Genomic DNA, 15,464 nt, shown 5'->3' on the forward strand with positions numbered 1-15,464 from the left:
TGCACATACCCTGGAATCGAACCAAAGATCTTTCGCATCAGAACAGAGCACTCTACAACTCAGTCGTCGTGCTCCCATGAATATATTGAAGGAGATCGAACGATAGTTGGACATAAATATTGATTTGAAAAAAATGGTAGGATGTAAAGTGGGAGGAAACGTTGATATAAGAGAAAATCCACATAATATAGTGTTGCTCGCCACAAACTAGAAGAAGGGACCTAAAAGTAAACTTTCTACTACAGGACCATCATGTTCTCTTAGAATAAATAAATAAATAAAACCACATTTTAAAAAATAGATAATAAAGGAGATCTCTTGTGGCGTGAAATAAGGAAGTGGAAACCAAGACTAAACGCATTTTGCGCTGTAACAATTAGTTCGCTATAATCCATCATAATCAATCATATCCAATACTTTTAGTCTTAGTCCAATTTCTTCACTTCTACCTCCACAAAAATATATTCTTGAGCATCTTATAAAAACATTATTTTAAAGCTTTTGGTAACGCTTATTTAATTTTTTTTTTTTTTTTTTTTTTTTTTTTTTTTGTTATAAGATGTCTTCACATTCAACCAGTTCTTGCATTCTATTATACGCAGTGTCGCAATGTGAAACGTAATTCACGAAGTTCCCCTGGATGTTATACTGCGCACGCCAACTCAAGAGCACTTTTGGTTGCATAATATCATAGGATATATACATAGTAGTTCAGGGCGCAAAATTTCCAGTCACCATTGGCGACTAGAAATTTAGAGCTGGCGACCAGTGTTCAGTAGGAATGGTTTCTGCCTAAACTCACAGGGCTGCGCAATTTCCGTTTTGCACGACAATAATTATATCACTGAACGAGAGAAAACACGGAATGTGAAGTCTTCACAACGGACGTGGAAAGAGCAGAATATAAACTTTTGTTTTCTTTATTGACGTTGAATCAGACACAAAAAAAGATTTACAGTGAAAACTTCATTACGAGATTCTCAAATTGCTTTCAATTGTTATATTTTGTTCAGCTTTACCCGTGAGTACTGCTTCATGTGAGAGAGGCTTCAGAAGTCTCAACAGAGTTAAGACTGCCTACAGGAATTCACTGAAGACTGACGTATACTGGATGATTTGCCGACAATTTCCATGAATGGCCCTTCACTGAAGAACTTTGATCCGAAAAAACTGCAATCGACAGCTGGTACTTCAGTGCAGAGAGAGAGAGCGTTACACAAACGTGAAGTCTTAAAAGCTAAAATTTTTATAACATGTATTTGAATTGTCCAATTCAAAATTGATTATCGTGAATCTAATTGTCTGGTTTTGAAATTTTATGCCCAGGTGTAATCTCTTTTTTTCTTTTTTGTCAAACCAAAGGCTGTGGGGGGAGGGGGAAGACCTCTCATAATTTGTACGTGAGAGATGCTGGCGACCATTATTTTTGGATTGGCAAATGCGTCTGAATTTGAAATTTTGCACCTTATACTTCTGTAGTAGTTATTGTGATTGCATAGAATCGTAAAGCTTGACCTAGATTTACTAATTTCAGCACCTAAAGAGTGTGATCGTCAATTTTGCTAGTGTCGTCACTCGCGCTAAGCGGAGAACATCTCGTAAGGATAGCTGCTAGGTGTTGTTTTATTCATTTTTGTTTTTATTGTTGTTTAATATTTTTGCTATTATTATTGTTACCATTTAATTCGAATAATTGTCAGTGTTCGTGTTGTAGTTCTTTAAATGCTGCTTTTTCTCGTTAGTTCGCCTTTTCTTCTAAGTTTGACAACATTGTTGGTGCATTTCTGCTGTTTCGCGTTTTCGCAACTGTACATTCGAAAGGCAGTTTCACGAATCGTATCGAATTCTTCCGATGCATCACACGTAAGGCAAAGCAATTCTATGATTAGTGTAGAGCTCAGGCTTCACGAATCATTGCAGTCACTATAGCAGATTGATTAAAGTTTAATAAGGAGATCAACAATGAGGCTATTTGTCCCCCGTCACGAAGTAGTTAGTATAGAACATTTAATAACTTTTGCTTTAATACTAAAACGATAAGCTACAGCGAAAATATTGTACTGCCATCTGGTTTACGTGTCTGTACAAAATTTCAGAGTTCTAGTGCATGAAATTAAAGTTATAAGACTTAAATCTTTAAAGAAAATAAAAACTAGGAAATTTATAAAAATACCCTAAAAATATATGAACTTAAATTAAAATGAACAGTCAGCAATTTGCTCTTCATATTATAGAAGAATGTGAAGACAGCCTTGCGTTTGCTCCTGTATTGTCCAAATTATCAGACTCTTCATAATTGCTACAGTAGCAAAAGATCCCATCTACAGAATCGAAAGATCTTTTCACAAAATGGTCAAAAGATGCGTTGTGTCCAAAACCCGTTTGTCCTCGTCTTTCGATAATGGTATAATCTTTTCATATTGTTCTTCAACGAAAGAAGACCACCATTATCTATACAAAAGCTTATTTCATAAAATCTAGACGAAAATTTTCATCTTTGGATCAAAATCTGGAGAACTACATAGAGTGAAGCCAAGTCCAAACTATCACTTAACTCAGTATGATGTGCTTATTCCGTAGAAAATACGAAAACTCGATTTGGGGGGCCGTTCATGTTGTGGCCTCTGATCCAAAAATTAATTATTGGCCAAGATCGCAATCTTTTGATGCGTTTCTTGGATCATTCCTAAAATTCTTGACCAAGATCACAATCTTGAGATACATTTTTCTTGATCATTCCTAAAATTCTTGTTCCTGTAGTTCAAGGACAACATCACATGAAACACAACAAAGACTGACCAGATTTGAAAATATACTTCGAAAACATTTTTGGATTCGTGGTAGTTCTATTAAAATTATTCGAATAAAGGGGTCATCAAATATTGATTATTGGAATAATTCCTTAAATAATTATTCGAGTAATGTATAACTATTCGAACAATTACTCGCATAACGATATTCAAACAATTGTCTGGATAACGAATAATTATTCCAATAGAATAGCGAATAATAAAATATATTTTGTTGTTAAATTTAACGTCTCAGGTTTATGTTCTTTGAACTACTTGTGCTCTCTCACTGAGAATCAAGCCCGGGTCCACTTACATCAAAAACAGACGGAAGTCTAGAATAATTAATATTCCAATTTTTGTTAGAATAACAAATAATCGAATACTCATGACAATAACGAGAATACTCGAATAATTCTTACAAGAACGGATATTGGAATACCTATTTAGATAACGAATACTTAAATATTTGTTAGAATAACGAATATTGGAATAACTCTTAGAATAACAAATATTGGAATAACTATTCAAGTAATGAATATCTGAATAACTATTAGAATAATGAATTTTGGAATAACTATTCGTATAACGGATATTTTAATACTATTAGAATAACGATTATTTCACCAACTGATAGAATAACGTTTATTTGAATAACTACTCGAATAACGAATATTTGAATACCGAATATTGGAATAACTATTAGAGTAATGAATGTTCTCTCACTGGGAATCGAGCCCGGGTCCAAGTACACCAAATGGACACGCGCTAGCCACTAGACCAGCTAGGAGAGCTAGAATAATGAATATTCAAATTTTTGTTAGAATAACAAATATCCGGATACTTATTACAATAACGAATATTCGAATTTTTATTAGAATAACGAATATTTGAATAGTTCTTAAAAGAAAGAATCTTCAAATTCCTGTTAGAATAACGAATATTTGGACAACTATTAGAATAACGAATGTGTGAATAACTATTCGAATAACTAATATTAGAATAACGAATATTTGAGTAATTATTAGAATAACGAATATTTGAGTAATTATTAGAATAACGAATGTTTGAGTAATTATTAGGATAACAAATACTAAAATAACTAATATTCCCATAGTTATTAGAATAGGGAATATCCAAGGAATCACGAATAACAGAGAGCTAGGAGAACTTTACTAGAATCCACTCAGTATTATAACAATAATTGAAAGCGAAAGATTACAATGGAATGGAGAAACATTGAAGAAAGAGAAGAGGAAAGCTTACCGAAGAAGATTACTAGAGAAGAAACATAGCGAAAGAACCAAAGGAAGACTTATTGGTTGATTAGTATTAATAATTTCTTTTCAACACGAAAGCGAGGCTATATCAGACTGAATCTTTGATTATACCTAGGTAGTAAGATCCAAATTACTATTCGGGTTTGTAGGCGAGGCAAGTACTCCAATGGGAAAGTTAACCATTCGACTATGAACAAGCACTCGGAAAAATATTACGGTAAGACGACACGAGTGATGCACGATATTGCCAAATTGAAGACCAATGAGGAATTAGCAATGAAAGTTGATTGTAAAAGAGACCATGAGCCTCCTTAGGTTTGAAGAGGCACGGAAGTATAAACAGCTGTTTGCTACATATGACCGATACAAAAAAAAAAAAAAAAAACTCATTATGGTTAATAAATGTACTCACGTTTCATCATTAGAGAATTTCCACATTTCTGCACACACGTACACCCGCAGTCGCCTCAACACTCACCTGCAACAAACAAATGTATCATACTTAATATTTAACCTCACAAGGTGGTTCAGGAATATTTATAAAGAAATACTAAACCAATTTCAACATGGCGTAACCCAGTGGTTCTCAACCGATGTGTCGTGACATACTGCTGTGTGGCACAGTCCCAGAGGATGTGTCGCGAAATTTTAGAATTTAAAGATAAAGAAGGATTTAATAGTTAAAATGAATGTTGAGACAAACTGTACTAGTCAACGCCTTACTTCATAGAAACTTAACTAACTAACTAACTAACTCTATGGCCTATGGAACCCGGAGGTTCAATGCCGCGTTCACAAAAGCTCTCCACTGACTTCTATCCTTAGCTAACTGCATCCAGTTTCTACTTTGTATTCCAATCTCTGCGAGATCCATCTTAATATTGTCCTCCCATCTGCGCCTAGGTACTCCTAATGGTCGTTTTCCGATTGGTCTTCCAGTCAAGACTTTGAAAGCGTTTCTACTTTCTTCCATTCTAGCTACATGACCCGCCCACCTAAGCCTCCTAGACTTGACGACTCTAACAATGTTGGGTAAACCGTATAAATTATGTAGTTCCTCGTTATGAAGTTTCCGCCATTCCCCATTCCCGTTCCTCCTGGGTCCGAATATTCGTCGCAGGATCTTGTTCTCAAATACTTTCAGTCTATGTTCTTCCCTTAGAGTAAGTGACCATGTTTCGCAGCCTTACAAAACAACAGGCATGATTATCGTTTTATATATTTTAAACTTCAAATTCCTCGACAGAATTCACGACGACAAGAGATTTTGAAGCAAATAGTAACACGAATTCCCTGCTTTTAGTCGACATTTAATTTCTCCGTGAATATGATTTTCCTCTGTTAATATTGATCCTAGATATTTGAAACTATTCACTTTATCAAAAGTATTATTTAATATTTTAACGCATCCATGATTTTCTGTATTCCGGTCTCGACGCACTTCCATGTATTTAGTTTTCTCTGCATTTAACTTCATAGAAACTTGCAGTCTTAAAATATTATACATATATTGTTATTAGTAATAATCAAACAAGTGTGTCATGATGTCATGGGCGTTCAGTAAACTGTATCGTCAATCAAAAAAGGTTGGGAACCACTGGATTAATGTTCAAAACTCACGACCTTACAATCTTATGTTATAATGGAAATGACATAATCTTATAGAATTCATCAGACACTTATCATGGTAGGGTTGCATAGCTACAAGGATGGTATATTTAGAAAAAAAAAATACAGCAGATTCAATTGTTTCGGAATGTTTAATTATATTAATCCATTGATGTACATACATACTTATATAGGGAAGTATTGTTGAGTTGAACAAAGGAAGTTGCGTTTTCCTTTTTCTTTTATATTAATGTGTGTGATGGATGTAGAGCAGGAGTGAGGAGCGCGTGTGAAATAACAGAGAAGTCCATAATGAAAGAGGGAATTAACATCATGGTTTAGTCTTAGTCCATACTATTTTGAAGATGAGATGAATGACTTCACAAAGGATATCCAAGATTTAGCGTCTTGAAATATGACATTTGTGGACGATATCTTGCTACATAGTGAGACGAAGGTAACACGGCAACAGAAACTAGATACCTAAAGATGAGCATTGGAGGGCAAAGGACTTATAATTAGTGAAATCAAGACAATATCTACAGTGCCCATTCACCAAAAATGTCATACAGGAATACGACTGGACATAGAAGAGGTTGTAATGACGAAGGAATTCAAGTACTTGAGATCAATACTACACAAAAATGCAGGCATAGAAGATATAAACAGCAGAATTAGCAGCGGTTGGACAAAATGGAGAGAAGCAGCAGGAATATTTGTGGCTGTACCGTACGGTACCACTACACCTTTAAAGAAAAAATTACAAAACAATAGTGAAACCAGTCATATTATACGGACGGAATGTTGGACGACGAAAAATTGAGAGGAATGGAAGATACATGCTGCGGCGGAGTAGAAGACGCAACAGTAGATATGTAGAGTGACGCAGAAGAACTAAACCAAGAATGAAGTGATTCAAGGAACAGTAAAGGTGAGAAAGTGCAAGAAAGTAGACTTTGATGGTTTGAACATATAAGAAGAAGACATACGGAATACGTAGCTTAACGACTGGATGCCATACAACTGAATGGGAAACGAGCGCGAGACCGACTAAAGAAGCGGGGAGATTGTGTGAAAAATAATATGGTGCAGTGTGTTGTTATAATGGAGATAATACAAGATAGAAACAGGTGGAGGATAGTGATTCGAAAAGCTGGCCCCAGCTAACTGGGGAAAAGGTTTCGAAGAAAAAAAAACTCCTAGATTTTTGGGGGAACATACACAAAATTTGCACAGTTACAGAGGGGAGAAAATCGTACGTCGAGATTTTAAGGATCGACATTGTTGTTCAGGAATAATGACCAAAACACTATTAACATTTACCAGACAGAATTTCGTAAATACTCTTCTTACGAACTAGAATACGAAGAGAAAGTTTTAAATATCAATTATTTGATATATTACAATATTCTTATCAATGAAACGATAGTTACCTTGAGGTGAATATACGTAACGAGGACTTTATGTTTTGAAATGAACTATAATTTACCATTTTGTCAAAAGAGCTGGCAGCAACCTTCGCTATCCTACGACTCAATTATGAAGTTTGTAAATAAGATCTGTCTTAAATATCCTTGTATCACTAATAAAAACCAAAACCAATGGAAGGGTTAAGCATGACGATTTCTGCCAGACCTTCCGACGTTATTTGTTTCTACAAGATTCTAGAGACATGAGTTACATATGGAAATTCCAATGATTAAGCTTTTCATTGAATTATAAATATTATAATGACAGAGAAAATTGCAAATAAATTTACACGAAAATAAAGTGAAACACATACCGGCTTAGGCTTTCCTTGCCAAGCAGACACTTGCAACCGAAGACATGCATATTGTTACCTTGCATTCCTGTGATGAAACTACTTAGCTCATACATTTCGAACTGTTGCGTACATTTTTGCGTTATTATTTTGTTTTGGTCAAACTTAATAGCATAAATCAGCGTTTATTTTAGATTTCGAAAGTAAGCAGAATATATTTTGACATGTTTGCGTTTAGTATATTTTCACGAAAGCACTTATATTTTTGTAAAGACCTGTAACTTAGTAGATGGCCTTCTGTGTAAGAGCCCGGAATTTTATTTAGAATGGGAATAGAATGGATCCAACGTTTTATATATCATTCAGCCTCAGTGCTAAGAGAAATAATGGCGGCAAACTCCAAGGAAAATCATTGTCAATACATTATACATGGTAAAGAATAGTTAAGATCAAGTAATAAAATTAATTACCAAAAACGTTTGCTATTTATCGAAAACGGAACATTTTAAAATTTATATGGTAGAAGAATTTTTCTTTCCAGAAATAATAATTTTTAGCAAAGTGTGAAAAGCTCTGGTAGAAACACCATGTTAGAGAAATATAAATACTACTGTATTTATCCAATACTTCATAGCTTTGTTGAAAATCATGACCTCATGGCAAGAGGTTGTCCTTTTTAGTTCTGTGTCATAACCATTTGTTCTTTCCTTGAAGTATGCTAGGTCAGTACTCATATTAGATACACTCTGACAATATTATTATCATCTTCTACGCATGTGTTTTTGTGTTAAAGCATACAATAATATTTGGACTAATTGAAATAAGAGGATTTAACTAGTTTAACTAGGGAATGAGTGCACAACGGTTGAACTTTGTACACGTGGATGAGGTATACATGATGATGGTTTTGGAAAGAGTTCAAAAGTCACCAAGCGTGCATTATCTTGTTTGAGGTGTTTCTCTTTTTTTGTGCCTGATTCTGTTAAAGTAGTGTCAAAAGTCACAGAGACACGAAACTTTATAATGTAGCGTGGATCATCTTTCCGGATGAAGAATTTCAAATTACACATGTTTCTTGTAGTATGTTATATGATTTGCGTGTGCTCTTTTCTGTAAAACTTAGCATAAGTATTAACAGCTGAAAATTATAAAGTATATTTTTTAAAAAATAGCATGTAATAGAAGAGGTAAGCAGTAGAATGTAACGTATGTTATACTATCCTATACTATAATATTAAACGCAAGTAGACTAATTCATCATGTGACTACAGGATTGGTGACATGAATTGACTTGAGCATTTAAAGAAATCTACCGAAGTAATAAATGAAATCTTTCAGTTTTACGTCCTACGATTATGTCCTGTACATTAAGGAAGACAGATGATTCATGAAGGTAAATAATTGTGAAATAATTGGTGGAATGAGAAAGTGGAAGGAAAAGGGAGAACTCTAGAAAACCCACGAACATATTGTTACATGGATTGGGATCGAATCACTAAGTCAGCATAATCCTCACTACCAAAGTTGATATAGTTATAGAAACACGTACTCGCTTGTTTATCTTCAATCTATGTACAAAACTGTTTCTGATATTTCAGGCCTGTACGCGATCGCTTCTTCAAAGAACAGAAGTCACGGTAACAAGAGAAACAATCATATTACAGGTGACATTGTTAAAAACGGTGTACCGGTATAGTAAAGGAAACTAGTAATCAAAGAAAATGTTAAGGAATAAACGAGAACAGTGCGAGACCGCCTCAGGAGAGCAGCACAATGCAAAGCTATTGAGGCCTACAACATGAGAATAAGAATACCATAATTAAATTTAGATAATGGAATGTTAAAGTAAAGATGGTATAATTTAATCAGCATGCTTTCATGTTTATTGATGAAAAAGAAAAAAATTGGCAATAACATATGTTACTGACAGCGTAGACAGTGTAGACTGTGTTAGACAGTGAGGTGCCTTCTACGAACATTGTGAACAGCCAGAAATATTCTGAAGCAAATATTGTTTCACAATTTCCTCAGTCGTTCTGGTTTCTTATGAAGCCTTTGAAATTTTTGACTGTGGCTTTCATTTCTGTGTTTGTGTGCTATGACTTTCATTTGTCTTTTGAAAACGGTTGAGTAAGGATCTGAAATATCAGGGACATGCACATGATGTGGTGAGTATGGAAAAATCTCCAGAGAAACATATTTATAATTGAAAGGAAACTGATTTCGCTATATGATTTATTTAGTAAGTTCTCGCAAAACAAGTCACTATAAAATATTCTATATGACTTCATTGTTAAGCAAGAACCAATGGAATAGAGATTAACACGACGAACATGTTTGACATAAAATAAACAATGACTTATTATTATGAATGTTATTTTTAACATCATGATTGTTTCAATATCCAGTAACATTCTATTCCTTGTATTAAGCATCACTGTCATTAACAAAGAGTATACGTCACAAGAGAGCTTTGGGATTGTTTCATGTCGATTAGCTATTGTGAAAATACTGTTTCGTCTCGAAAAGTGTATCCGTTCCAATATCTCTTCACGAAAATTCTGCCTCATCTTGTGGATGATTGCGCAAGTCATCGGAACGCTTGGGTCACGATTTTTGTCCGGGACACTTGAGTATGGATCCCGTTTCTGACGGACAACACGGTGATCCAAAGAGATCCTAACAGATCCCATAATCCAGAAGCAGCCAAAGGATCAATTCTACAGCATTACTGTAGAACTTTATACTGGATTAATGATGTCCAGTACTTAAATTCAAATATTCATGTGTTCGATTCTCGGTATAACATTTCTTAATAAGGCAATAAATGTTGATTATTTTAAATATAATTTTCATGTTTGTTCACCTTCCTTTATTTAAAAAAATAATGCAGTGGTTCTGAAAACAGACAAAACGATTTAATAAAACTTTGTTTGAGTTCAGTGGCAATGTACACGACAAGTTTTGCAGACTCATTCGATTAAAGTTTAATGATTCCTTGTAAGGAAAGAACTTAATTCATATTTTCTGTGATTCTTACTCTTATATACTCTGATAAATCTTGTAGTTGACTTTCAGTGCAATGTTTTGACACAAAACAAAGCAGAAAGAAAATTATCGATTTAATGAGAAGAGAAAAGAGAGAATCATGTTTGTTAGAATTCTATTAACAATTTGTTACTCATCGTCCATGTGTATGACGATGTTTTGTCGTCTGCGAGTCATACCGGACCATGAATCAGACCGAGTCACGGATCTCTTCGGACCACCAAGCCTGGCGAGTCAGAGGTTGCATAATTTGTGATCCGTATCATCAATGTTATTGGTAACAGTAACAATGATATCTGGACACGACATTTGCCAGTGTTCGGCTGTAATTTTACTAAATATTCTTACACTGTATTTACTTCCATCTAATGTTCCTTTGACATGAAGGCTTAATGAAAAGGAAGACGATCCAAAAACTATCAGCATCTGTAATTAAATTCATGGAACTAATTATCCTGGAATTAACTGTAATAAAGAAAGTTTTTTCTTTAAAATTAACGTCTCACGAATATGCCCTTTAGGCTTAAGAAGACGATGACTAATAAAAGAATAATTGTGAAATTAAACTTTTTGTGCTCACTCATCGGGAAACGAACTCGCGACCGCGTACAACAAAGGCACACGTGCTAGCGCTAGACCAGCGATGAGCGCTGCCGTAAAGAAAGATTTGTTCAAGAATGAAAACCAGATCCTTCGCATGACTACAAGGCTAAGTAACTCCGTACTTACCAATTTCTTACCATATTTGTATTTTAACTAAACTAAATGGGGGAGCTAAATGTTTGCGATATTTGGAATTAAAGTTCTTTGCCACAACGGTACCTAGACGAGGTTTTATTCGCTGTATGATGTATTACTGACATTTAGAATTTTTAGGTCGAAGTCTCTGCTCTTATTTAAGCAGCTCGTACACAAATATGCTGCGTCAACTGAGTCTCGCACTAGAAATTGAACAATAGATCGCTTACGACAAAGATATGATAAACACCGTAGCAGCCGAAAGGAATGTCACATCTTAAAATATTTTTCACGCTCTTATATCCATTTCTTCTTAATTCTAAGAATCGATAACACAGTTAATAATATAACAGTATTACAAAGTAGGCAGTTTAATGTTTACAGTTTTTTTTTTTTTTTTTTTTAGGAAATTAAATATACAATATTAGTAGCGATTAACGGATAAAAGTATCCAAAGATATGTATAATAATCGATCGAACTGAAGAAATTAATATAGATCAGTATAAATGCTTATGTGTTGTTTTGGAGTAAATCAAGAATAGCGGATTTTTAATTCTATTTGATAGACACGTCATCTGTTAAAGTGTAACAGATACTGAAGTATATTTTGATGAACAATTTCAATATGATACTAGCAAGATGCCAGTACATAATATGGATAATGATATATAGTACAAAGTGATGATTAACTCGTAAACATTAATTTTTGTTCAACTAGAATACTAGGCCTATCGGAAAAGTATCCTACCATGATCCCGGAAAATCAATACACTTACACTAGCATTTTTGTCGTTCTAATTCCCTTCAAACTAGTACCCTCCTGCTTCCGTGCACCGAGTTTGGTGGTCTTTCCACCGCTCGCAACAGACTTGAATCTCTTCATTAGGAAGTGCTACGACAGCAGCCCTCGTGTTGCATTAGATCTCCTCTCGAGTGCGCAAGAGAGTTTCTATCTAATCCTTTTTTTCTTTTCTCGAACAGACATAAGTCTCACGAGGCTATATACCGAGAGCTGGTAGTTTGACGAAAAACTGAAATCTTTTGCTGTGCTGATACGGACAACCATGTGTGCTGCATGAATGGAATCATTACTCTGGTGCAGTCTTCGGAGCTATGAACACCACAGGTCTGGTCATTTCGGACAAAAAACGTCATGTGAACGACGGAAAATGTCTAAAGAGAAGTCCCTTATATGTGTACGTATACATGTACGTACTTCTCCTACTCATGACGGAAATTGCGACAGCAATCGAAGAAGACAATCAACATTGGTTTGATTTTGCTACACATCTGGCGATCTTCTCGTGAGTCTTCGCAAGCTTTGATAGACCTTGATGTGGCCGGATGTATTCACGGAGTCGATTCTACTTTCATTCTCGTGTCCTATTCGTACATTTTTAGCCGCGCCGAAAGAAGAGAAGAGTACCCAACATAACCATTCCTTCACAACAGCAGATGTAAATGAAAGTAACACAATCTGGAGGCTAAAGACATGGTGTACTTTTCTTCCCCAACTTAAAAATTTGGCCAACCTACGCCATGCAGTTTTCTCAAGAACAAAGAAGGTTGGATACTTTTTCGACAGGCCTTGTATTGTTCAAGGATAAAAGGTAGATCAGTTGATAGATCACATCATGCTGAACAAAGTGAGATAAATTGAGAGTAAACTATGATGTGTAAGCTTTTTGAAAAAAAAAAGGAGCAAATTATTCTTCTGACTCTTAAAAGTTTACAGGAGGTCGTTCGTTGCCAATAATACTTAAAACTGATTCTATAATCTCAAGATCTGTAGTTCTTCTCACTGGTCTAGTGGCTAGCGCCCACTTTTGATGCACGGGGTTCCGAGTTCGACACTCTGCATTTGAACTCATTGTGATAGTTCGGACTCCATCTTAAACGGAGGTCTACGTCTTACATAGCCTCGCTGCTGAAAAGAGAATCTAAAGTTTAACAAATAAGCAAACAATATGTTTATCTTTAATTTTACTTAAATACTTGATTTTTACTTTCAGCAGCGAGGCTATATGTGATGTGGACCTACTTCTTCACATGCGATCCAAATTACATGAGCTCCATCCGGAAATCGAACCCGGGACCAACGCCAAAGGCGCGTACGCTAACTGCTTAGCCACGAGGAAGCTCAGTACACTTAAATAAAATATAATAAAAAGTAATTTTAAAAAGCATGCTTTCCCTTAAAAATAAATAAAAAATCATACAAAAAGTATAATACAATTCTTTAAAAAAAAAAATACTTTGAAAAACTCCTTATGCATGACTAGAAAGAAAAACATGAAGAGCGTTATATATACACAATCACTTGATAAATTCTTCAAATCTAACATAATATTATAATATAATGTTACTATTATAATGGAACATTCTTTTTATTATTGATATAAATTAAGGTATACTGTACTTACATATGTTACATGAGAATTGAGGAACTTGTAAATTGATTGTATATGAGAATGTTCTAATGCTTTGCTTTTAGTCATCCATCAATAGATTTCTTAAAGTAATTTTCTTGAAAACATAATTATCTTTTTACTTTTTAGTACAAATTATTTTAGTTCATTTAGATTTTTTTAAAAAGAAAGCATGCTTTTAACCTTTTATTTTCTACTTTTTAGTTATAATTAAATATAGTTTGCATCGTTGTAGAATTGTGTTTGTTTCCTTTCCAGATGCTTGCTGAGATTATCTTTCAAATGTACAGTCTACCTGAGAAAGTGACTCAAAAGTAACTTAGTTAAAAATATGTATAAATTCATGTGAAACATATAAAGGTAACAATGGAATATTATATTATGACGCGGAGCAAAATTTCATTATTGAATGAGGGCAGGAAATGAGTTAAATTAGAGTTGGAAGGTTTGAGGACTCGGTTGAACCAGAATTTGGTTGAACAATTATAAGTTTAAAGAAAAGCGTGTAAAATAAAATAATAACAGTATATACGGTTTCCAAAAGTGTTCAATCATGATTAAACTTGACATGGAAGTATACGTTTACTTGCTTAAAACGCAAATAAAATATTTTTCTGCGAAAACTTTTCGTTCCTGAGTTATAGGACATCATTATAGGAGTTATAGGATCCTGAGTTATAGGATCAGATCATCGTCTTACGCAATCTACAGAACTAATCCGATCTTGACGAAACTTGACATGAAAGTAGACGTTTACTTGCTTAAAACGCATATTAGATATTTTTCTGCGAAAACGATTCGTTCCTGAGTTATAGGACATCATTATAGGAGTTATAGGATCAGATCATCATCTTACGCAATCTACTGAACTAATCCGTTCTTGACGAAACTTGACATGGAAGTAGACGTTTACTTGCTTAAAACGCATATAAAATATTTTTCTGCGAAAGCGTTTCGTTCCTGAGTTACAGGACATCATTATAGGAGTTATAGGATCCTGAGTTATAGGATCAGGTCATCATCTTACGCAATCTACAGAACTAATCCGATCTTGACGAAACTTGACATGGAAGTAGACGCTTACTTGCTTAAAACGCATATAAAATATTTTTCTGCGAAAACGTTTCGTTCCTGAGTTATAGGACATCATTATAGGAGTTATAGGTTCCTGAGTTATAGGATCAGGTTATCATCTTACGCAATCTACAGAACTAATCCGATCTTGACGAAACTTGACATGGAAGTAGACGTTTACTTGCTTAAAACGCATATAAAATATTTTTCTGCGAAAACGATTCGTTCCTGAGTTATAGGACATCATTATAGGAGTTATAGGATTAGATCATCGTCTTACGCAATCTACAGAACTAATCCGACCTTGACAAAACTTGGCATGGAAGTAGATATTTAATTAGTACGCATGTAAAATACTTTTGGTCCCTGAATTATGGGTTATCAAAATTCTGGTTGATTTGAGTTTTAGTCAAATTCTAGTCAAAAAATTACATAATTGCCACCTAGAACAAGAACTAGGAGGAAATACATCAAACAAGCTTATCGAACGTTAATTTAAGATTAAACATGAACTAAATGTATTTATAATAAAGATTTATTTAAATCAATTATGGACAAACTTTCTTCAAATCGGAAAAACTCATTACTAGTAACTTCCTTTAAATGTATTTATTTCTTTATATATGAAGTTATATACAAGAAATTAACATTTAAAAAAAACAAAAGCATTCCATTGCTGTAAAACGCTATAAAGCAAAAGCCTAATAATAACCTATATAAAAGAGGTCCTCCGTA

The 15,464-nt window shown here is 34.3% G+C and overlaps 1 protein-coding gene across 4 annotated transcripts in view; it reads right to left on the bottom strand.

The window, feature by feature from the left end:
* Sb (serine proteinase stubble) overlaps positions 1 to 15,464 on the bottom strand; it is a 370,416-nt gene that overhangs the window by 212,271 nt on the left and 142,681 nt on the right. For 2 of the 4 annotated variants that reach the window (XM_081736095.1, XM_081736094.1), the window contains one exon: positions 4,482 to 4,547. The exons of the other annotated variants lie outside the window; for them this stretch is intronic. In XM_081736095.1, coding sequence (XP_081592221.1) covers positions 4,482 to 4,491 — 10 coding nt within the window. In that variant the 5' untranslated portion in view covers positions 4,492 to 4,547. The remainder of the gene's footprint in view (positions 1 to 4,481; positions 4,548 to 15,464) is intronic. 4 annotated transcript variants of the gene reach the window in all.

This window comes from Thermobia domestica, chromosome 13, assembly GCF_964235325.1.
Source record: "Thermobia domestica chromosome 13, izTheDome1.hap1.1, whole genome shotgun sequence".
NCBI lineage: Eukaryota > Metazoa > Arthropoda > Insecta > Zygentoma > Lepismatidae > Thermobia > Thermobia domestica.